This window comes from Tiliqua scincoides, chromosome 2 (genome assembly GCF_035046505.1).
Source record: "Tiliqua scincoides isolate rTilSci1 chromosome 2, rTilSci1.hap2, whole genome shotgun sequence".
In the NCBI taxonomy this organism is placed as follows: Eukaryota; Metazoa; Chordata; class Lepidosauria; order Squamata; family Scincidae; genus Tiliqua; species Tiliqua scincoides.
Genome location: NC_089822.1, coordinates 156,716,516 through 156,740,505, shown reverse-complemented (window position 1 = coordinate 156,740,505; position 23,990 = coordinate 156,716,516). Strand labels below are relative to the sequence as shown.

At 45.5% G+C, this 23,990-nt stretch overlaps 1 protein-coding gene across 4 annotated transcripts in view; it reads left to right on the top strand.

The window, feature by feature from the left end:
• CASKIN2 (CASK interacting protein 2) overlaps nt 1-23,990 on the top strand; it is a 110,684-nt gene that overhangs the window by 62,044 nt on the left and 24,650 nt on the right. For all 4 annotated transcript variants that reach the window (XM_066617310.1, XM_066617311.1, XM_066617308.1 and 1 more), the window contains exons 3-5: nt 14,290-14,341; nt 23,094-23,191; nt 23,598-23,743. In XM_066617310.1, the coding sequence (XP_066473407.1) occupies nt 14,290-14,341; nt 23,094-23,191; nt 23,598-23,743 (296 nt within the window). The remainder of the gene's footprint in view (nt 1-14,289; nt 14,342-23,093; nt 23,192-23,597; nt 23,744-23,990) is intronic.

The following is a 23,990-nucleotide window of genomic DNA, read 5'->3' as shown; positions in this document are numbered from 1 at the left end:
AAAGTGATGGCCCAAAATGTTATCTCTCTTTGGCCTTCCCTATAATTCAAACACTGCCAGTGCCAACACTATTAAAAACCGTAGTATCTTACCAGCAACCTGCTAATAGTTTAACAGATGTTTCTGAAACAATGACATTGTTTCAGGATGACCATGTGATCATATGATGAACAATGACAAGTAAGATAGCATACTGTGCTTGCCAAGGCTGTTTGTTCCCACAAATTCAGTTATACAGTATTACATTTCATTTACTTAGACTTGCATACCATCACACAATTCCAAAGGTTCTTCAGGGTAGTTTCTAACGAACAACAGACCAATTTCAAAAGGATCCATCAAATAATAAGACTGAAATCAGAAAAATGCAAATATACAGATTAGTTTAAAAAGCAATTATACTCATCTTTGGAGAACCTTCTAAAAGAGAGATCCCTTGAATTCTTTCTGAAAGATGAGGAGGGAATTAGCCTAGCAGGAAAAGAGTGCCAGTCAGAATGTGCCAAGGCCCTGATTTAAGGGGAAAAGGGTATCCAGAACAAGGTATATCTCAAAGATTATAGTATGGGGTGGGGGTGAGGGGTTAATGAGTAGCTTGAACCCAAGGTTTTTAGGGCTTTATTGGTCAGAATTAATTATAATCTGAACTGTGCATGGAACCAAATCAGGAGCCAGGGCAGTTATCTTAGCCCAGGGGTAATGCTGTGTTCCCCTCAGCTCACTCCTGAAATAAACAGGGAAGCTATATTTTGGACTAAATGAAGTTTCCAACTATCTTCAAAAGGCAGCCCTGTGAAAGCACACTGCAGTCATCCAACCTAGAGGTTACCAAGGTGTGTATCATGGTGGCCAGATCATGGTCCACATCAAACTTTTACAAGAGTTCATGTGCAAGTCAGTGAAGAGTATCATTGACAGGACTAAACAAACCTTTGGAGCTGCTGCTCACCTCTAAAAACATTGCAGTACACTGTACTATATATTTTAATTTAGCTTTTGTTGTTGCTTTAGAAATGTGTGGTCTAAATTAATACAAATATTATAATACCTCCTGTAGGGTTTTTTGGTCTCAATGAGTGACTGTGGCGAGTATTGATTTCCATCTAAGCCTATCTCACATGACTGGTAGGAGAAAAAAAATTGTACAACTATTTGTAGGCTTTTATATATATATATATATCATCAGTGCATCTCAACACCAAGTGTTGCACTATAATTTGATTTAAAAATAAACACTACCCAGTAATCATATTTTTGTTATTTGTATATAGTTGGCATCCTTCAGTCTCGGAAGACTATGGTATTGCGCTCTGAATGGTGGTTCTGGAACAGAGTGTCCTCCAGAGCACAAAGCCTGGGTAGAGTAGATATGGAGAATAGTCTGTTACCCATGCAGCAAATCCCCCTTCTCCACGTCACTGAAATGGTTCAATGGAAAGGCAGAGGCCAATACGGTTGGTTCCAGCGGCGTCGCAGGAGTTGCCAGAACATGACTGTGTTCAGCCATGAACTGCCTCAGGGACTCCGGCTCCGGATTTTGCCTCGAGGTTGACTCCTGAAGCCTTTTCCATAACTGGATGTAGCCACAAGGCAGTGGAGGTTTGAGATCAGAGTTTTCCTTCTCTCAGATGAGCTGCCTTCCCAGGCTGACGAGTCCCATCTACCCGGTGGCTGTTTAGTCGCCTCTTACGACAAGTACAGCCAAACTGAGGGCCTATTCTTATCCCCCAGCCCCCAGGGGTCTGTTATTTGTATAAGGACACACATTCTTATTTATATAATTGGTTCTATTTTCTTAAAATCCTACCATGCCCTACCATACCTTCATTCTAAAATATCTCTCTCTCTCACCCTCGCTCTCTTACATAAGGTCCTTGGAGTCACAACATCTGGGTTTTGTCCTCAGATCCCCCTTAATAAACTTTTTGCTATGATATGGAAGAAACCATTTCATCTTTACTTCTGTCCCAATTTACCCACCAGTAAAATGAGGGCACATTCTGTGTCTCACTTTCCCAGGAGGGCTTTGCATTTTCACTCATTAAAAACTCGCGCTCTATCAAGGATTTTTAAAAGCCTTGATGGAAGGTCCCAGAAAAGCCAGGGCCCACATCCAAACAGTGCTTTTTGCTGACAAAAGTTATAACAAGCCTCTTGGCATGCCATTGACGTTGCTAATTCTTGTCAGGAGCACTACAATGCCCAAGCATTCGAACATCGTTCAGGGGTGGCAATGACACCCGTACTAGTTATGTGGCCTATAGATGGTACAGCAGCTCTACGCTGACCTGGGCCTCCCTCTCCTTCTTTGTCCTGTCAGGGCTCTGTGCCTATACTGGACAACTGGCAGCCAATAGGGAAATTTCACAATCTCACAGGCAGCTCATGCCAAAATGTAGAGCTACTGTTTTCTTTTCCTGACAGAGTTAAATGACACACAAGGAATTCAACAAGCGCAACACTTTCCATCACGGGGTTGAATCCTAACCATTTTGTGCAGCGCCAAAGGTCAGAATCCAACCCACGGCTTCGTTCTGTTGGTGCGCCTGCACCTGTTGAATTTCCACAGCCTTCCCCAAGCCTAGCATTACTTGAAATGAATCCATGGCTGTGAGGATTCATGCCTGACCACCCACTAAGATAGTCGCAGCCTCTCACTGCCTCAGGCTGCAGAGTTTCCTTGTCTCCAATTTGCCAGGCAACAGATCCATATGAGCTCTGTAGGGGGGGGGGCAGCCCCTCCTCCTGCTCTTTGCTCTCCTACTCCTCCCTTCCTATTGGATAAAGCACAAGAAATTGGTCTCAACAACTCATGCCACCCAGTCATCCTGCCTTTTTGTTCTTGGGAGGGCTCTCGTGCATTTGGCATCTGTGTGATAAGCAGCGATTCAGCCGATGAAGCTTTCCCCGGCATCAAGATTATCCTTGTGCCAATCCAACACGCTGATCTGCTAGATTCATAGGATCAGGCAGCTTAGCTGAAAGACAAACCTTCCCCAAATAAAAGTTCTTTAACATTTAGCTCCTGGTTCCATTGCAAAGAATAAGCGTCAGCTTTCTTTGCTGCTCTGGGTGTGCGTGAATAGCAAGAACAAAAATGTTTGTCTCACTCCTAGGGAACCTCTGGGAGCAGACCCACTGAAGAAGGACACGCCAGTTTTACTCAGTCATGTCTCCTGGCACATAAATGACTGCAGAGCACTTTGATGATGAAAAAGCCCTTAAAAGACCTAATTATTCTGATTCCGTTTAGACCTCCCCAGTTTCTGCTCCGCCAGGCTGACAATGTCAGCTGAGTTTGTCACGCACATTGTGCAATCAGCCCCTTGAAAGTGGTCTTGCATTAATACACCTATTTACAAAACATTTTGATTAACCCAAGGAAAACCACCATTACTTGGGTTTTCTTTACACACCGTATTTGCATATGTCAATGAGCCCACCTCTCATTCAGTCTCTCTGGGCTCTCCAGTGGGGGTCGTGTTGCTTCCCCTTCATGCATGGCATCCTTTATTCCAGCCTGCATCTTCCAGGCAACTGGAGCAGAGCAAGACAGAAGCTGAACTCCAAAGAACTGGAAGAAATTGGAATGCAGATCACACCAAATTCACAATAGTGAGCCTGGGAAAATCCAAGCTGAAACCTTATAAGTGGCAGTGAGGAGAAGGGATGAATCTCAGACATTTGCAATGCAGAAGCCTCAGGCCTCCTTTTATCACACCCCAATACTCTTCACCTCTGTTCAAACTCTGTTGCTAGGATTAGAATCTGCCTGTCTGGCTGCTTCCTGTGTTTTTCATTTGGTGCTAAACCAGACATGCAAGAAACTTTCATGGCACAGGCAGGTACAGCAATTCCTTGACTTTCATCCACTGGTTGTTCATCACTTTCAGCTGCTATCAATTATAACCAGATTTCAAATTCTGTCCACATGCTTTCCTCATTTGTCTGATTTCACCTAACCTTCCGTGGCATTCATCAACATTCTTATGTTTTTTCTTTATTCCGTTTATTTAGGTTTTGCATGCATCCACATAGTTATTTATGTATTTCGCTGGCCAAAATAAGGCTATGCTTTAACATGCATCCATTTTTGACTTTCATCCATACTCTGGTGCAAGTTATTGTTGCACTTTCTCTCCTGGGACTGTGCCACAGTCCACATCATCTCCACAGCACCCCCACCATCTACAATGTGGCTTACGATCAGACCTGCATAGGCTGAAGTCGTGGTGCAGATGGCCTACAGGGATTGCATGTCTTGAATGACTGCATCCAATAACCCAAATAAACTTTGTGCAGATGTGCCCTTATCTATCTTGCCCACTTCAGAATGTAAAAAATTGCCTTGCTGGATGAGTCAGGCCAAAGGCCAATATCATCTAGCATTCTCTCCCCAACATTGGCCAGCCAGATGCCCCTGAGAAGCTCACAAGCAAGCAGCATGAAATGATGACTGTCCTCAATTGTTTTTCCCAGCTATCTAGCAATCAGGGGTGTGCTTTCTGAATATGGAGGCCTTATTTTAAGCTTGCAGCAGGTCACATCTCTTCTAATTTTTGTTTTCTGGCTTCCCTTTGCAACTAATGAAAACTTGTTCTTATTCCTCACATTGCCCTGCTCCACCCAACTTTTAGCATCTCTCTCTCTCTCTCTCCCCTCTGTTATTTGCTCCATCTGCACCTCTGTCTTGCTACTTCAGCCATATCTCTATTCATTCTTCTCCACTGCACCTTCCCAATCGAAACTTCCTTTGAAAGCCAAAGGAAGTCTTTCCAGGGATTGCACAATGGCCATTCCCAGAAATGACTTTTAAAAGGGTTTGGTAGTTAATGCCTGGAGGATAGCTATCAACAGATCTATTGATCATGTTAGCCAAAGGTTATGAGGCAGCCTATGCCTTTGGCTACTGGATGCTGAAGTCCAGAGGCAGAGTCCTAAGCTTGATAAACCAGTGGTTCTCAAACTTTTTAGCAGTGGGACCCACTTTTTAGAATGACAATCTGTTGGGACCCACCAGAAGTGATGTCATGGCCAGAAGTGACATCATCAAGCAGGAAAATGTTTAATGCCTCCATATGACAAAATCAAATCAATTAAGTAAATTAATTGTCCAACAAAATCGACCAGTTGGCTGCCTCCTTTTACAGGCAGATTCTTGGGGTCCCCAATTATATCAAATTGTCTACTTTGTCCTTTGAGTTGGGTGTACATCTCCCCTCTACAATGGCCTGGAAATCTACCTTTAAATTTTGGTTATGCCTTTTTTTTTAAGATTGATCCTGACTCCCTTCTCGTCCACTTTCTTAAAGACCCGTTTCAATCTTCTTGGTCTGCGCACTGTTTATCCAAATTAGCCGCCATTGGTATTTCTTTAGATTCTCTTCTTAATAGTGATTTTAATCAGGCGTTATCCCTTATTTCTGAAAGACTCTGGGAGTCTGAACAGCTATTGCTATCATCTAATTTGAATCAGGTATGCTCCCCTATCTATTATGGAATCTTTCCCTCTTTCGCCAATGGCTATTCTTACTTTCGATTTCTTGTGAACCCCCTCGAGAGGGGGGCCTTTATGTTAGCCCGGTTAAATATTTTCCCCTCTGCAGTGCTGAATGGCCGTTATACTCGGGTTCCTTTCGACCAAAGGCGTTGTAATCGGTGTGGCATTGAGCCTGACTCTGTCACCCATTTTCTCTGTGTTTGCCCTGCGTTTAGTAAGCTCCGTTGCTCTATCTTGGGCCCTGTGCTTTCCAGTTATTCTGCCCCCCGCACACACACACCTTCTGGCAGCGTTCCTTTTACATGATTTCTCGCAAGAAATTACGATTCTTGTTGCTGAGTTTCTTGCAAAAGTTTTTATTTCTAACAGTTCTAGGCAGTCTTGACTGGTGTATCTGGGCGAGTAATTTCCCATGTGGTTTTGTTTATGTGTATGTTTATTCGTTGCTTTGTTTATGTGATTTTATTTATTATGTATGCTTTTTAGTATTCTTTATTGTATGCCAATAAAGGTTGCTGAAATTGAATTGAAGTAAATTAAAAGGTTACAATAAGTATAAGTTTAAAAATTTCTTTAAAATAAAGAACTCTCCTGACTCTCCCAAGCAGTTCCTGCTTGGGAGTGCCTCCTCTCTCCCCACCTCCCGCCTCCCCAGAATGCCTCCTCCCCACCCTCCGCCCGCCTCCCCGCTCTCCAGAACGCCTCCTCCCCATCTCCCCCCATGCCCCACTTTCCTCTCCACTGCTTAGCAGTCTCCAAGACCACCGAGCAGTGGAGGTTGACACCCACCCAGCGGTACTCTTGCGCCGTCCAGCACTGGGCTACCGCCGGCACTCGCCTGGCAGTAGGGCCTGCAAATGTGCCTTACGGCACAGTGAGCCAGCGTGCCAAGCCCAGGACAAAAACAAAACTGTCTTGAGTGCCCACTTAAAAGCAGCAGCAAGAGAACCAAACATACCTGTCCATAACCTGGGCACCACAATGGAACAGGCCCTCTCTATTTTCTCTCATGCTGTATTGAAGTGTGCATGCCACAGCATTTGCTTGCAGCCTTGAAGTGTTAACTGTAATCTTTTTTCTTCCCTTACCTGTGCATTATCTCTCCCTCTTGAAATTCTTTATCTTGCACTTTGCCTGCTAAAGTTTTCCCTTCTGCATAGCAAATAATATTGTAGTGTTGAAGGAGCCTCTTATCCTGCAACAACATGGACTACCTAGTGACTAAAATATCCTTTCAGTTACTTCATTTCTACCCATATTAACCAGTGTGACTGTTGTAACGCCTGTGTGCCCAGTTAGTTAATTTGTTGCAGAAGTTTGAGAGGTCAACTGATTGTAAGTTTTTAAAACCACTTTAGGCTACCATCCTGAACACACCAGAAAGTTATTCCCACCATCCTCAGTAGGCTTAATGGTGTGACACTTGTTTAAATAAATTGGCTCTACCACTCATCCCACAGAAACATCCTAAGACAGAGGTTCCCAAACTCTCCTGGAGTTTGGGAGCTGCAGTAAGTTGTTCCAGGGGAGGGGGGAATGCAGCGATGTGATCCCCAGGATTGTGCCAGTGCCAGGGGCTTTCTTTTACTTTCCAGATGGAGTAGCAGAAACAGGAAGTTGGTCATGATTGTTATTTTTAGATTATCCGTGGCTCTGAGAGCCCTGCGGAGGCTTCCGTGGGGCTTCCTGCACCCCTGAGAGGCTGCTGCTCCTTCCGGCAAGTGAAAGAAAGCCCCTTGTGCCCCTGACAGTGGCACAATTCTGGGGATCACGTTGCTGCATTCCCCCTTCCCCAGCCCTTAAAGGGGCAAAGGCAGAGGTGCTCGGGCTGGAGTGTTGTGATGCCCCAGTTTTTGAGTGCTTAGACTTTTTGTACTTTCTGGTGCAGCCATTTTCAACCACTGTGCCGTAGCACATTGGTGTGCCGCAAATGGTCCCCAGGTGTGCCATGGGACTTTGGGAGAGGGTCATTTATTAGTAGGGCCACTGGGGGATGTGAGCCCCCCATTGGCAGCACAGTGTGCCTTGTCAATTGTCAAAAAAAGATGGTGTGCCTTGACCATTTTCGTGCCTTGCTGTGAGATGAGAAAGGTTGAAAATCACGGCTCTAGTGTTTTAGAGGGGTTGTGACTGTACAATCACAGACAGCTGGAACAAGGCTGAGAGTGTCCCTGAAACTAGGCCTTGAGGGTGTTTTCTTTAGCTCAGGAGATGAGCATCTGAACTGGAGGCCTAAAGAAGCAGAAAGGCAGAATGTACTGGTTTATTGACCAGACAAGGTCAGGAAGCTATGTTGCTGAGTAGTTAGGTCAATTTGGAGTCTTCACATTGCTTCCCAGTCACAGTGCACACATCTGTTCATCTCTGCATTTGAGGAAGGCACGGTGACCTGAAAACACACAGCAGTTCACCAGATTATGTCCCAGCTCCATACCAGGAAGCCCCAGAATCCAATGTCAGGTTTGGGGGGCCCTGGACAAAGCCCCCTATAGCATCTCCTGCCTCTGTCTCTAATGGTACATTAGTGTTGCCACTGCCAACGGTGCTGAAAGGTCAAGCTTTGCCTGACATGGCCAGTCTCTAACACTACTCCTGCCAGACTCTCTGACACAGATGCCTTAAGAACATGAGAAGAACCCTGCTGAATCAGGCCGAAGGCCCATAAAGAATCCTGTATCTCACAGTGGCCCACCAGATGCCTCAGGAAGTGCACAAAACACGATAACCTGCATCCTGTTGCCACTCCCTGGTATCTGGCATTCAGATATAGTCTGCTTCTAGAACCAGGAGGTATACCCATCATGACTTGTAACCTGTGATGGAATTTTCCTTCATAAAATTGTCCAATCCACTTTTAAAACCATCTAGGCCAGACAACATCACAACACCCTGTAGCAAGAAGTTCCACAGATTAATCACATGCTGGGTAAAGATTTCCTTTTTTTCTGTTCTTACTCTCCCAACACACAGTTTTTGTGGCCTTCACACCAGTGTGGGGTTTATGCTGTGAGGATGCAGGTATCTGTCAACACCAATCCTTTCCTTATGCTCGCTTTTACTCTCTTCCTGGGCAATTGCTTTTTCTTCCCAGACTTTTTTCCTTGCAACTCTGAACCTACCAGCATGGACTGTTCATTCATTCCCAGTAAAGACTCCCAGGAGGAGGAATAGACTGAAGGTTACATGAGACTAGAAAACTGAATTTAAAACTATCATAAGACTGATAGTATCTGAGGAAATGCCTATGTAGTTTGTTTCAGTAATTAGTCAGAATTCTTGGCATAAATGAAAGGTGGTTTCCATATCCACAAGCATAGACCTCCCAGTTGCATTTGGGAATTTTGACTCTGTACCTTCTAACCTCTGCACTCCATCCTCAGCAGCCTAAGAGCAGCCGTAACTGTAGTCTTAAAAAAAAAAAATAATCATTTTTTGTGAGAGAGAAAAAATATACTGTAGTCAACCCATCCAACCAAGTATCCCAAGTGTGATTACTCAAAAGTCAATCTCACTAGTTGAATGGAATAATACAGACTCCTAATTATGTGTAGAAGTGTAGCTTTAATTATTTAATGACTTCAGTTTTAACAAGAAACAGAATGTAATATGGAACAGGGTCTGGATAATGAGTCTGCTTCGTTAGGGAAAGGGGGAAAGAACCATGCAAAGTAAAGACGGCTAGATTCAAAACTGAAAATTCAGTGGTGCAACCAGAACTGACAAATGCAAATGGCATTTGCAACACATCTACATTCAGAAAATAAGAAACACCCAGCTAGATCAGGCCTAGGTCCCTCTGTTTCAGCATTCTGTTTTCCAGAGTGGCCCAGTAGCTGTCGGAAGCCTTCAAGCAGGAGAAAGAGGCATATTTCTCTCCCGCCAGTGCTTCCCTACAATGAGTACTCACAGTCATACTGTTGCTGAACCTGGAGGTTACCATGACTAGTAGCCATTGATAGACCTGTCCACTGATGACTTTGTCCAGTTCTTTTAAAACTATCCAAGCTAGTGACCATCAATACATCTTGTGACAATGAATTCCACAGACTAATTTCATGTTGTGTGCAGTGTCTCCTTTTGTCTGTCTGATCTCTCCTGCCATTGGACCATTTCAACGACGTAGAGAGGGGGGATTTGCTGCATGGGAAACAGTCTATCCTCCATATCTACTTTACCCAGGCTTCGCGCACTGGAGAGGACACTGTTCCAGAACCACCAGTCAGAGCGCGATACCATAGTCTTCAGAGACTGAAGGATGCCAACTCATCATAAGAAAAGGCACTCCAGCCCTCTGATGATTTTGGTGGCCCTCTTTTTCACCTTTCCAGCTCTACAATATCCTTCTTAGAGGGTGTGGACCAGAACATTACACAATATTCCAAATGTGGTTGCACAATAGATTTACATCAGGGCCATATAATATTAGCAGTCTTGCTCTTGATCCCTTTCCTAGTGACTTTTAGCATGGAATTTGCTTTCTTTACGGCTGCTGCAGCAGCTGGGAACAGATTTTCACGGAGCTGTCTGTCCACCACAACCCCAAAGTTTCATTCTTGGTTCATAACTGACAACTCAAACTCCATCAGTGTATAAGTGAAGTCGGGATTTTTGTGCCCCGAGGTACAGGACTTTACACTTTTTGACACTGAATCACACTTGCCATTTGGTTGCTCATTCGTCCAATTTGCAGAGATTCTCCTGGGACACTTCAAAGTGTGCTTTGTCTTTTACCATCCAGAATAGTTTGGTGTCATCTGGCAACCTGGCCAACTCCTGGTTTATCCCAAACTCCAGATAATTTATGAACAAGTTTTAAAATCCCTGGTACCAATACAGATACTTGGGAATCCCTATTTCCCTTGATTGTGGAAATTGTCCATGTATTCCTACCCTCTGCTTCCTGTTCTTTAATCTCTTGCCTCATTGGTCATTTTTCCTTGCCCCATGCCTTACTTGGCAGTCTGGAACGCATGTTTGGTGGATTAGAGAGTGTTTGTTATTGTATGTCCGCAACACTTTGCAGAGTGGCTCTTCATTCTCATTGCATCTTTGGGCACGCCCTCAGTAAAAGTGACTTGTTGGAACTAGATCTGAACTAAAATGACTAACTTGTTTTCAAATTCGTTTTCACTGTTTGCAAAGACTGGGGGCCATGTTTGGCCTTTTTCCACAACCAGCCCTCTTATCCTGTTTGTTCATGTTGGTTTACAATTGGCTCTTTATAATTGTAGCCCATTGCATTAACACCCTTGACACCACCAGCCTATAATTCTGTCCTTATGTAGCACTAGCATATTTGGGGAGATTCTGCTGCCCCTCTTTGACCTCTGTGATTAATGTCAGATTCTTGGCATAGCATTTCATAGGCTGTGTTGTATCACATTATATTAGTAATTATTTTATTTGAGAAATTTTTATCCTGCCTTTCCCACGCTGAGGCAAATGCCCAAGGCGGCTTACAAAGCTTCATAATAAAGTACAAAGTATCATAACAGGTAAGGGAGAGAAAAAATCAAAGTATTAAAAACATTAATTTTAACATGAAACAGTGAAACATAAAAATGAAAACAAAGCAAGACCTAACACATAGCGTTGAGCTATTGGGGGAACAAATAAGTCCAGGGAGGCAGACAATTCACAGTAGTATTTCAGAGGCACAGAGGGCTAGTATCTACTCAGCAACCAAATACCACATGAAACAAGTATGTTTTAAGCCCTCACCAAAAAGCCACGAGGAAGGGAGTAGTTCTCAATTCCCCTGGAAGGGAGTTCTATAGCTGTAGCACCACTACAGAGAAGGCTTGCCCCTGAGCTGCCATCCATCTCACTTGGGACAGAGGCAGCACTTGTAGAAGAGCCTCCTCAGATGATTTAAGAGGGCGGGTTGGAATGTATGGAAAGAGGTAGCCTGGACCCAAATCAATTAAGCAATTACGTAAGAAGCCATGGAATGTTCAGTGGCTACAATGGCTCCTGGAGTAGCGACTGTAGCAGTGATGACATCTTCCCTCCCATCTACTCAGCGAGGATCTCATGCATGAAGCCAGCAGGTTGCTGATGAACCTGGACAAAGCTCTCCACTGGGGTCCCCATGATGCAACCTGATAGTACATTGGGTGCTTTCACTGGCCTTGAGACAGTGCCCGACCTGGCTAATCCCTGACACCACCCCTGGTTTAACACATATCCTAAAAGTGCAGCACATTTGATTGAAAAGTCATTTGTAAAACAGGGTGGGGTTGGGAGCATATTCAATTTTTAAAATAAGTATCCTTTAGAATGAGCTTTGAACATAAGAGTTTTAAAAATTTCACTCATCTGTGGTTAAGCCTAACTATGCTTGTGTTTCCCTCTCATAAGCAGCAGTTCCTTCTGTAGAATTTGTTATTTTGCAACCAGGTTCCCAATAAAAGGCCCCATTCTTATGTAGAAGAAAATAATGAACAGCCCAACCCTGAGTGCCTGGTGTACAGGGCTGCAGCAGTGCCAAAAATAGCTGCCGCTGCATCCAACACGCAACCTGGGCAGCGCCGGAGGCTCCTTGGGAGAAGGGGACTTTTGTCCCCTTTCCCCAGGGAAGGCAAGTAGCCCCACAATGGAGCTATGTGATTCTACTGTGACCCAAGGATTGCCGTAGCATTAAGAGCTTCTATGTCTGGCAGGCAGCCCAACGTGGAGGCTCAGGATCCATGGAGCTCCCTCCCGCCCTTCCCCAGCACGCCTCCTCCCTGCCCTCCCTCCACCTCCCTCCACCCTGGAATGCCACTTCCCCACCTCCCCCCCACTCCCCCACCTACCTCTCCACTGCCCAGCAGTGTGCATGACCACCGAGTAGCAGAGCACCGGTGCTCCACAGGCGCGAGCCCAGCACTGGCCAGAGCTAAGCTAGCACCGGCACTCCACCAGCGCTGAGGACTGCTAACGTGCCTTATGGCACATTTGCGACAGTGCGTGACGGCGGTGAGCCAAAGTGCACTGCATAGGATTGGGCCCTAAGTTGGCTTCACTTTAACGGAAAGGAAACCTAAGCTAACCCCTGCTATAAACCTATAAACCCCTGCTAACTGGGTAACTGGGTAACTCTAACTGGGTAAGAGGCACTTTTTTCCAAGTGGGTGCTCCTCTTTTATTTAGCAGGGGGAGAGTAACTGGCTCTTCTCACCCCAGCAGTGTCTTTTTAGTGGCTGTCTGCTGGGATTCATTTGCATCTTTTTAGATTGTGGGCCCTTTTGGGACAGGGAGCCATTAGTAATTTGATTTTTCTCTGTAAACCACTTTGTGAACTTTTCGTTGAAAAGCTGTATCATCATCATCATCATTATCATCATCATCATCATCATCTAGTTCAGCTTGCATCCATGGCTTAGAAGTGTGAACAGGAGCCCCTCTTCATTGTGAGGCGTCCTCAGAGCCCAAATTATTCAGAAAATGGAGATTGGAAGGGTGGGCAAGGTGAAGGGAATGTGAGACAGCTACAATAGATACATTCACAACCTTTGGATCCCCGCCCCACCACCCCCTGCCTGTGGAGCAAAAATGCCAGCCATTTGGTCTGTGGGTTTTTCACTGGCAGAGGGTAAGGCACTGAGAGGAGGGAACAAAATGTCTCAGCTTTGCACTTTTCTGGGCTCCAGGCTCTATAAATGGGAGCATTCCCTGGACAAAGTCGAAAGTAATGACCCACTGCCCAACAGCAATGGAATTAAGGAATTAAACAATGGAATTAACCTCCTGGTTCTATGGAGGTGGCATTGAGGAGATTCTGGTGATGGAAATTGCTTGGCAGCAGCTTGGCTAGAAAAGGAGGAATGAAGAATGTGCCAGGCTGGTGCCCATGGAGAAGAGTGTATGGAAGACACTGCTGAAGGGGTTGGGGAGAAGAAGAGGCTGAAGGGATGGGTCAGGCACTGTCCTGTGCACAGCAAGGTTAGTCTGGAGGCAATGTGAGATGGACCAGTCACTCCTTTGCTTCTATAAGCAGGTGGAATAGGGTGATTGAGAAGAGGAAGTCGTGCATTCCTGCACACAGAAGAGACTGAGCAGGACAGCCTGGGGCCACTGCAACCAGGATTCCTTTATAATGCATTGGAAGCTGAACCCATCTTGCAGGATAGCTGCTCAGGAACCTGCCTTAGCTGAGTCAGGATGAGTCAGGGCATCCGTTCATCCAGTTCAGTGCTATCAACAGGAGGCTATTCCAGCCCTCCCTAGAGGTGAAACCTGGGAGGAGGAATGCAAAGCAGGTGCTCTTCCACTGAGCTACTGCCTTTCCCACAATTGATCTTTCCCTCAGATCAATCCCCAAGGTTATCTGAGAAAGCAAGACTTGTGAATGCAGGCAACCAGAGAGGCCAGAAAAGGGTGTTTATTTAATAGGTCCCTGATCAACATGCATCTAATATTCTGCAGCTTATCCAGCCAATATGATGGAAATCATTCAATACCAGTTCTGGTTTTTGCAACCATCTTTTAATGCATTTGTTCCAAAGTATGATCAGAGACAGGATACTGGGCAAGAGGATCATGTCCTAACCCCTTCTAATAAATGACTATTCTGATATCGTTCACATTGTGTTCAAAGGCAACTTTCTAACTTGGAACAATTTTTGATGCCCAGAGGATTCCTCTCGAGAGTCCTCAAAGAGAGAGTTGCAGGTGCCATTCCTGTTGCAACCACTGCTGGTCATTTTATTTTAAAAAGGCAGATACAGAAACCATGCAGGTTCCATTCTTCATCATGATCCCAAACTGACCTGCTTCTCTCTCTCTCTCTCCCTCCCTCCCTCTAGAACTCCTGGGATCAACTAAACGGCTTAATGTGAACTACCAGGATGTGGATGGGTAAGTAGTAGTCTGATTATTTATTATTGCCATTATTAATAGTCATCATTTATTATTAATAATAATATATGTTTTAATAACAACACCAACAGTCAGTGACAAAATTCTTGGTGAGGGAGTGATGGTGAGCATAATACTGAGCAAAGGATAAAGGTTTTACTGTGGTTGGGCTGAGTCCCTACCCTGCTATATCTGCCATTGACTACCTATTTTAACTTTGAACCAGGTAGGTAAAGGGAAAAATCCCAAGCCAAGAATGGAGCAGAGAGCCCAGACCTCAAAGTGCTGGAAAATGGCACTCATGGCACCCCATGGCAATCAGGGAGTGGAATGGACTAGGGATTGTGGCTATAGGCACCTACCCAGGGATGAGATCTCTTCCTAGCTGATAAAAAAATATATTATCTTCTGACTCCACTCTTGAAAAAGTACAATAGCTTCCCAGAACACTGACAAGCAATCACTGTGGATTAAGGTCATTGCCTGCATTACATTTTAGCTTATGCTGCTATATGCCTGATGTCAATTTCTGTGTTTTGGTTCTAACAGCACTGAAGCTACTTTTCCCCTTTCTTAGAAGTATATACAGCAAAATGTTTCCTCGCCCACTTCTTCTCTTCCCACCCCATATGCTTCCTCAAGCCAAGATTAGTCACATGGACATTGTCTCTATATCCCACTAACATTCAAACGGGTGTTGAGGTGAATGTGACTTTGTTAAACTTCAGTCCTGTGACTCAGACCTAGAGGAAAGAGTATGGACAAGGGCAAGCTTCATACCATGTTGTGAGCCAAGGTGAGGACTGAGATAAACATCTGTATAATGGAGCTATGTAGGACATGTGGTCTAGGAGCTTGCCAGGATCTTGTATACTGATGTTTGCCCCCACAGTGCATAAACGCACCATTAATAACTGAGTGTAAAAAAAAGGTACTTATAATCATTGCATTGATCTGATTTTATTTTATTTTTTGAACTGTGGACAGTACTTTTTCTACCTTTGGTCAGAAATGGGTCAAATTTGTGTAGACCTGGAACAAGCAAACTGCAGAACAATTATGTAGAATCAGGCAAGCAAGATATGAAGATAATGGCAAACCAAAACAAGTAGCCAATTGTTTACTAAAATTGGGGAGCAAACGTCACAAAAAGTAGAGAGTGAGCAGACAGAAATTATGGTCATGATGGTGACTTTTGGATAACCCTCAACCTGGTGGCTGAGGGAGGCATGCTTAGACTGTAGGTTTCTGGAAAGAAGGAGGAGGGGTTGGTACTAGAGTTTCATCTGCCTGCATCTTAGAACTCTTCCAGACACTATGGACGGTGTCATTGTAAATTCTGAGATTTCAGGGTAGGGTTGCCTGTTCCAGTTTTTGCCTTTGAAAATCTACCTTCCCTTTTCCAACGTGTAAAAACTGAACTGACATCAGGGGCACAATTAGGAAGGGCAGGGAGAAACCCCCCTTCCAAGTTTGAGACCACATGTGATTATTTCCTCAGAAGCACTTGTATTTCAGGTTATTATAAAGTATAAAAAAACTACATCAAATGCTCTTAACTAAAGCCTCTTGGCTTACACTACACTGGAACCTGAAATTATGGACTTGTCCATCAGATAAAACAAAACTGTAAAAGCCAATAAGTTATTCATATGCTTTGATAACAGGAGCCAAATGTCAGTACGAGGTATATATGCACTGTGTGTGTGTGTGTGTGTGTGTGTGTGTGCGTGTGTGTGTGTGTGTGTGAGAGAGAGAGAGAGAGAGAGAGAGAGAGAGAGATCTGTTTTGTTCACATTAAAACTTCCCCATAGATGCTGAACAATGACTGGCTAGGCTGTTGGGTGAACTTTTCAGAAACAGCTGAGGAATGCCTGTGAGAATTACATTGATTGTCTACCCAGAGCTAACTCTCTTCTAAACTGCAATTATATAGGCAGTTCTGTAAATTATCCCCTGGCTCCAATTCCTTATTTGTATTCTGCAAGTAAAAAGGCAATTAAGATGGCAGTGGGGGCATTCCTAAGCAAACGCATTTCTGGAAGTACATTCCACTGGAATCAGCGGAACTGAATTGCAGCATCAATTGCTGAAGAGTGAATTTGTAATGGAAGGGTGAATTAACTTTGTATTTGACAGAACCAACAAACACGTTGCAGCAAAAGTACTCCAACAGTTAGGCAAAGCCAAAACCTCACACGGTGCATAAAAACATCAGTTCTGAAGAAATTCGTTTATCCTCATCAGTGCTTCAGACTGTTCTTACTGCCTTGGCCCCATAAAATAAGAGGCAGAGCAGATGACAGTGGCAACTGAGTTGAACCAGTTGGGTGAACCAAGTCTTCTCCCCATATTGCAGGTGTGGGGATGAAATGGAGAAACAGTGTTTCTCATGTAATGCCACCTAGTGAATTCATGGCTGAGGGAAGATTTGAAGTGGGGGGTCTCCTTGGCTTGCAGCTCACAATCTGAGCCATTACTTTCATTCTCAAACAACAATAAAAGAAAAACACACACATTTGAAATCAGTATTAGCGCACGCTGTAACAAAAGTAACACAAAACGCATTTGAAATAGGCATGTGCTCTTCTCAGTTAATTTGTACTTTATGCACAGGTATTGCAAAAGAACCCTGAAGATACCCTATCTTGCGCATAAGGACTTTGGACAAGTACTAAAAGTTACCTATAATGCCTCAAGGAGAGCTTTGTCTACTCTCAAAATACCAGGATGCGCTGCCTAAACTCTGCCCCTTAGTGGAAAGCAGGGCCCTGCCCCAAGAGGCTAGGCACTCCTTCAGGGTTTAGCTGCAGATGCTACAGAATTTCTTGCTCTGGAGTTCTTCATTTGGTTCTAGAGTTGTCAAACCCCAGATGCTGGCTCCCTGCTAGGAATTAGTCTGCCACTTTTATTTAGATTTTGTTGTGATTATGCCTCTGAAAGAATGGTATGGCATTTCCATTTAGTCAAGACTTTTAATTGATATTAAAAGGTTAAAATCTAATTTGATTAGACCAGCCATTTTCAACCTCTGGTGTGCTGCAAGTGGTCCACAGGTGTGCCACTGGAATTTGGGGGAAGGTCATTTATTAGTAGGGCCAATGGGGATGTGAGCCCCCCACTGGCAGCAGCCTGTGCCTTGTCAATTGTAAAAAACCTGATCGTGTGCCTTGACAATTTTAGTGGCCTTGTCAGTGTGCCATGAGATGAAAAAGGTTGAAAATCGCTAGATTAGACTGTCTCTACTAGCCATTCAGATACTGGACTGTTGTATGGTCTCGCCACCATTATCTCCAGCAGGAATTCTGAGTCTTTAACACCTGCTTTGGAAGTTTGGTGAGATTAGGAAAAGTTGACTCTGTTGAATTTCTGCCTGTTGCACAGCTGTTCCAGCTTCAGGAGCTCTGTCAGAAAGAAACAGTGTGGAGACCCAACTATAGTAGGCTGTGGGCCCTGAGAAATTTTCTTGCAGTCCACGGAGTACAAAGCTTCCTTTTAGATTGTTGTAATGAAACAGAGATGTTTAACCAGGGTTGGTAGGCTGCCCATAAGTGCTTTGCAGCCCACAGGTTGCCTCCCCCTGCTGGGCAAAGGCAAGGCAGCTTTCCAGCCCTATTCATCAGAGCTCTTCAGGTCTGCCTCTTGCATGGGCACAGTGCCCCCTCGGAGTCTCCTGGCTCAAGGACCCCTTCTTCCCACAGAGAGGTTACCGTGGCGATAATTGGAACATCCCAGCCTGCAGCAGAGACACAGCATGAGCTGACTGCTAGCTGGCTGCCTGGGGTTAAGGAAGAGACCTCCCCGGTGGGTACCACCATTATGCACTGGGATTTTTTCTCTTGTGTCTTGCACTGAAGTGGCTGCTATTCACACACATTCACACACTTGCATTCAGGCAGACTCCTAGGCCAACACAACAAGAGCTTTCAGTCTGCTATGGCAACCCCTCAGCGGCCAGCACTTCCAGGGGCTGGGCTACGTCTGCTTGCTCTCCACCGTCGTCTTTCAGCCGACCACCCTTCAGCTTTGAAGGCGCCAAGCTCGCCATTGCCATGGGGGCTTGGTTCCCGTGGGCTCCCAGCTGGCCTCGCTCCTTTTCAATGAATGAAATCAGTGCTCAGCGAGGGGAAAGCGGGAGTAGGTGGCAGTGGGGCGGGGGAGGACTGGATAAACAAGTCCCTTTCACAGACCAGAAACACAGGATCCATTCATTCTCACTGGCCTCACGCATTCACCAGTAGGAAAGCCATGCTGGGAGAGAGACTGCCATGATCAGGGAAGGCTTGGAGAGGTAGGAATGGAAGGAAGTACACTCCATGCCCAGAGATAGCCTGTCATTCCTCCCCAGGCCCAACATCCCAGTTTCTCTAGCTGCCTAGAAAACAAGGGCCACTGTGGTATAGCAGTTAGGTTCGGCTGGAGAGTTTCAGGTTGAGTCCCCATATACAGCCATGAAAGTCACTGGGTCTTCCTGGCAGCCTTACCTACCTCAGTCACCTGCTGGCAGCCTTACCTACCTCACAGGGTTGTTGTGAGGATAATAGTGTAGAGGGAGGGGAAGAGTGCCATGTATGCTACCCTGAGCTCTTCAGAGAAAGGGTGGGATAAAGATTTCACCAGTAGAGAGATACTCCCCCATGCCTTGCAAGTCATAACTCGTTAGACTGCCTCTAACAGGGCTTTTCACGCTATTCTTTCAGATGAAAGGAGAAATTTGACACATGTTGTTTTAGGATAAATATCTGAAATAAAATAATAAAGGCTGCACTTTCAGAAAAAAATGAAGAGACCTACCGAATCAGGCCAAGATCTATCTAGTACAGTGGTGCCTCGCATAACAAAATTAATTCGTTCCGCGAGTCCTTTCGTTATGCGAGTTTTTCGTTTTGCGAAGTGCGTTTTCCCATAGGAATGCATTGAAATTTAATTAATGCGTTCCTATGGGCAAGAAAAGTCAGAACAAAGTCAAATTTGGTTTACAAAGTGTTTATTAAGTGCTCTTTAAAGGCATACATAGTGTACTGAGGATTTCAAAAACGGGGGGGGGGGGATGCTGAGTGGGGAGCTTGAAGGCTGTAATCCTGTGCACACTTTCCTGGGAGCAAGCACAATGGAACTTACTTCTGAGGAGACACGCACAGGATTGTGCTCTAAGCTGGGGAGGAGCACAGAGCAGCTGCACTCAATTGCTTGCTTTTGCCGTGATCAGGGGGGGAAACATGAAGGAAATGGGGCAGTGAGAGGGTGAATGAGCGATGGGGGGGATGCTGAGTGGGGAGTTTGAAGGCTGTAATCCTGTGCACACTTTCCTGGGAGCAAGCACAATGGGACTTACTTACATAAACTGACATGAAGATCCTCCCCTTATTAGGGTGAACGGGATCATAAACTGGCATAAAGATCCCCCCTTTAAAACAAACCAAAACAAACCCCCCCAAAAAATTCGTCTTGCGAAGCACGGGTCATAAAAATTCGTTGTGCGAGTCACCAAAAATCGCAAAACGCTTTCGTTCTGCGACTTTTTCGGTGCACGAGGCATTTGTTATGCGAGGCACCACTGTACAATGGTGTTACAATGAATACCCTGTTTCAATGGTGGCCTATGAGGATGGTACCATGAAGCAGAGCGTGGAAGGCAAGAGCCTTCTTTGGTCTGATCCAGGAACCTCTCTCTGTATGGCAGTTATCAGTTTTAAACTAGACATCAGAAACTTTAACATGTCACTCCATGACTTCTCTTCAGATGTCTATGCCCAGTTAGAAACTGGGGCTGATGAAGCACAAAACGGTACCTTGCCCTCTGCCAACTGGAAATTGTTCTGTGCCCCTCCCCTTTCCAACCATGCAGCAGAACCTTCTGTAAAACCACCTGCAGGGCATACACAGTGAGGTTTTTGAAGAGAAAAGTAGTTTTGTGAGTGGCCGGTCTGTTGGGAAATTCAGAGAAAGGGAGATGTGTCACTCAGAGGGGTCCCTGGGGTGGGTGCCACCTGGTGCGGTGCTTATCTGGAGAAGCTCAGTGTTCTGGAAGTTTGGAGGTGAAATAATGATGTAATCATGTCACACACACACACACACACACCCCAAATATTCCAGGCTGTTGAATTGCTTTAAATGCCAAAAGCCTGTCTCCGACTGCCTCCATTTGGCAATCTTCAGCCCACTCCAGACCCAGTCACTTTCTGTTTTGACCTGCAAGTGGCAAAAACACAATCACTGGCGGGAGTGTGCCCCAGCTGGCCTTGGACTGGGCTGCAAAACACCAAACAGAGGCTTAGGCGGTGTGGAATCATCCCTCCTGAGGATGTCACCTGGTATTGCCTGTATCCGCTGCACCACCTTGTGACACTACTGGTATCACTAAGCTTTGGAGCTTGTCTGGCCCGCAATGGAAAGCTGTAAATAGCAACAGCTCACATAGACCTGAGATTGTCAGATGTCTCTTCTTTTAAGGCATGCCTCTTATTTTAAAAGGCTTTCCCTGAAATTGAAAAGTGACAGCTCCGTGAAGCATAGATGACTCCTGTTTCAGAATACCTCTGTTTCCTAGATATACCATAACAATAACAGCATGGTTTCTTTCATCTCAGTCTAATGAACCTGGAAAGATACAAAAGAGGCCATTATTCTGCTGCCTGCAGTTGATATTAAAATGATGCAAGCTTGAATTACACAGAGTGCTTCATCAAACAGAATGTCCTGTTGGACTCAAATGCTTACCCAGTTTTGTACAATAGAGGCTGGTCTTTATAAGAAATATCATCTTACCTGCTCTGTAGCTCTTATTCCCTCTGTCCAACACGGCAACAGCTGTCTATATGTCAAACCTTCGAAAGGGGAGGTGGACAGCTTCTTTGAAGTACATTGCTTTGAGAAGCAAATTAGGGGAATCAAGTCACCGGCTTAGTGCCTTTCAACTGGAAGGCATTTGATGAGGTGCAGTCTGAATCTGCAGCAGAACAATCCTGAATATGTCATGGCCTATAGCCCTTTTAAAACTCATCCCCCCTCTCCTCCTGCTTCCTCGTGATCCTCCTTCCAGGTTGGTAGCTTTCAAGCAGCAGGGAGTTCCAGCTGGGAGGCAGAAAAGGGTTAATGTTTTCCTCTTGCAATGAATAGGAGGGGGAGGCAGGAACGGGTCTCTGATAGGAAGGAAGGAACAAATGATCATTGGATGCAGGAGGATGAGTCCAAACGGGTTCTTGCCTTATGATTGGTTGCAGAACCTTACGATTGGCTGCAGAGAAAGGAGGCAGGGAAGTTGGGGGGGGGGAGGCAGTTTGTAGCAATCATGCTTTCTTAACTGCATTTCTTAACTCTCTTAACTTAAAAGAGAGCAACTAAGATGATCACGGGGCTGGGGCACCTTCCTTATGAGGAAAGGCTACGGCGTTTGGGCCTCTTCAGCCTAGAAAAGAGACGCTTGAGGGGGGACATGATTTACAAAATTATGCAGGGGATGGACAGAGTGGATAGGGAGATGCTCTTTACACTCTCACATAATACCAGAACCAGGGGACATCCACTCAAATTGAGTGTTGGGCGGGTTAGGACAGACAAAAGAAAATATTTCTTTACTCAGTGCGTGGTTGGTCTGTGGAACTCCTTGCCACAGGATGTGGTGCTGGCGTCTAGCCTAGACGCCTTTAAAAGGGGATTGGACGAGTTTCTGGAGGAAAAATCCATTATGGGGTACAAGCCATGATGTGTATGCGCAACCTCCTGATTTTAGGAATGGGTTAAGTCAGAATGCCAGATGTAGGGGAGAGCACCAGGATGAGGTCTCTTGTTATCTGGTGTGCTCCCTGGGGCATTTGGTGGGCCGCTGTGAGATACAGGAAGCTGGACTAGATGGGCCTATGGCCTGATCCAGTGGGGCTGTTCTTATGTTCTTATGTTTTTTTTTCCTCTGCATGGCTGTTACTTGAGCCTTGAAGAAGCCTTATTGAATGACTGGCTGCATAGGGACTACTACTGAATAGAGCTGCAATAGATTGGGTCATCCTGATAAGCCTTGCAGCTGCTGCATGTGACCCTCCACCCTCTTGCTGCCTCTGTTCCCACTCTCTCGCAGTCCCTCCCACCCCCTCCCGCCATATATACAGATGGGATGGGGCAGCAAGGGAGTCTTTAAAGTGAACTCACAGAGAGAGAGAGAGAGGCCGGCAGCAGCCCTGTTTTTTCCACAGCTGGCTTTTTTAAAGAGGGGGGGTTGACTCGACTCAAGTCCTTTAGAGTTGCAAAGGGGTGACTTGGCAACTCAGAAACTGCCCCTGATGTGACTTTTTCGAGTTGAGGCACGGGGGGCTGTGACTCTAAACTCAACTTGAGTAAAACCGCACTGGATTTTCCCATCCTATTTCATTGGCATCCGGGGGAACTTGAGACAAGTTTCCTACATGACACTGGCAACTGTAAGAAGACAGAGTTAAGCCCAGTTTTGCCACTATTTCATTTCCGTGAATGTCCAAGTGGAAATGGAAGGGTGATAGTGGTAGGCTTAACGTACAATTGGAGTCTCCAATGGGTTTTTTGGTGCTCTGCTGTGGGATTTTATGCCACCAGTGTGTGACTCCCAGTTGTCTGAATTGAGTCACAATAAATGGACAATTGGGCAGGCGTGCCTGAGCCTCAAATGGAGTGTCTGGCCAATATGGCTCCCAATAGAGAATATAGATAGGGTAGACTGGGCTGTAAGGTGGGAGGCACTGGTGCTTGCTGCAACTGCAAATATTTTTCTCTCTGTTCTCAGGTTTTCAGCACTGCACCATGCAGCCCTGGTTGGGAGCCTGGAGCTTATTTCCCTGCTGCTGGAGGCACAGGCCACAGTGGATATCAAGGACATCAATGGTAAGCAGATTCTTGGCCTCAGACTTCTGCCCACACCCCAGCCAGAGGAATAAAGTCCCTTCCTGTAGATGCTCCAGCACCTAGTGTGAGGGAATAATCTTATGCTACCTCTCACCTATGCTAGAAAAACATGCCTTCCTCTTCCCTTTCTACAATAGGAAAGAGTGTGGGATTAATATTTTGCTGCTATTAAGAGGAGGCTGCCATCTACCACCTACCACTCTCTCCTGCAACTAGTGTAATGCCCTTGCTTATGGACAAAGGTCTGAAGTGAGGCCTAGTCCCTCAGATGCTATTATGCACTTGGCTTTTCTGGCCTAGGCTCAAGTCCTCACCTGTGACTCTGTCATTCTCACATTTCATAACTCATCTCAGCACCTTCCTTTCTGACACTCTCTCCTTATAGGAATGCGCCCACTGCACTATGCAGCTTGGCAAGGGAAGGTGGAGCCAGTTCGTCTCCTACTACGGGCAGCTGCTTCAGTCAACATGGCCTCACTGGATGGACAGATCCCACTGCACCTTTCTGCACAGTATGGCCATTATGAAGTGGTGAGTGCAGGACCAGCTGGTGGAAGGGAGTGATTGAGGCTGCCCTTGGCAATTTGATCTACAACATGGACACCAATCCCTAAATTTTCTGGCGTCCCCACTCCACCCCACCCTAATTATTTTCTCCCATGCCCACCTCACATCTCAAAAAATAGCTAAGAATGGCACCACCATGTCAATCAGACTGTCCCAGCACACAGGACAGATGTAACTGTGAAGTAGCTGCTATATATGATACTGAGGGTGC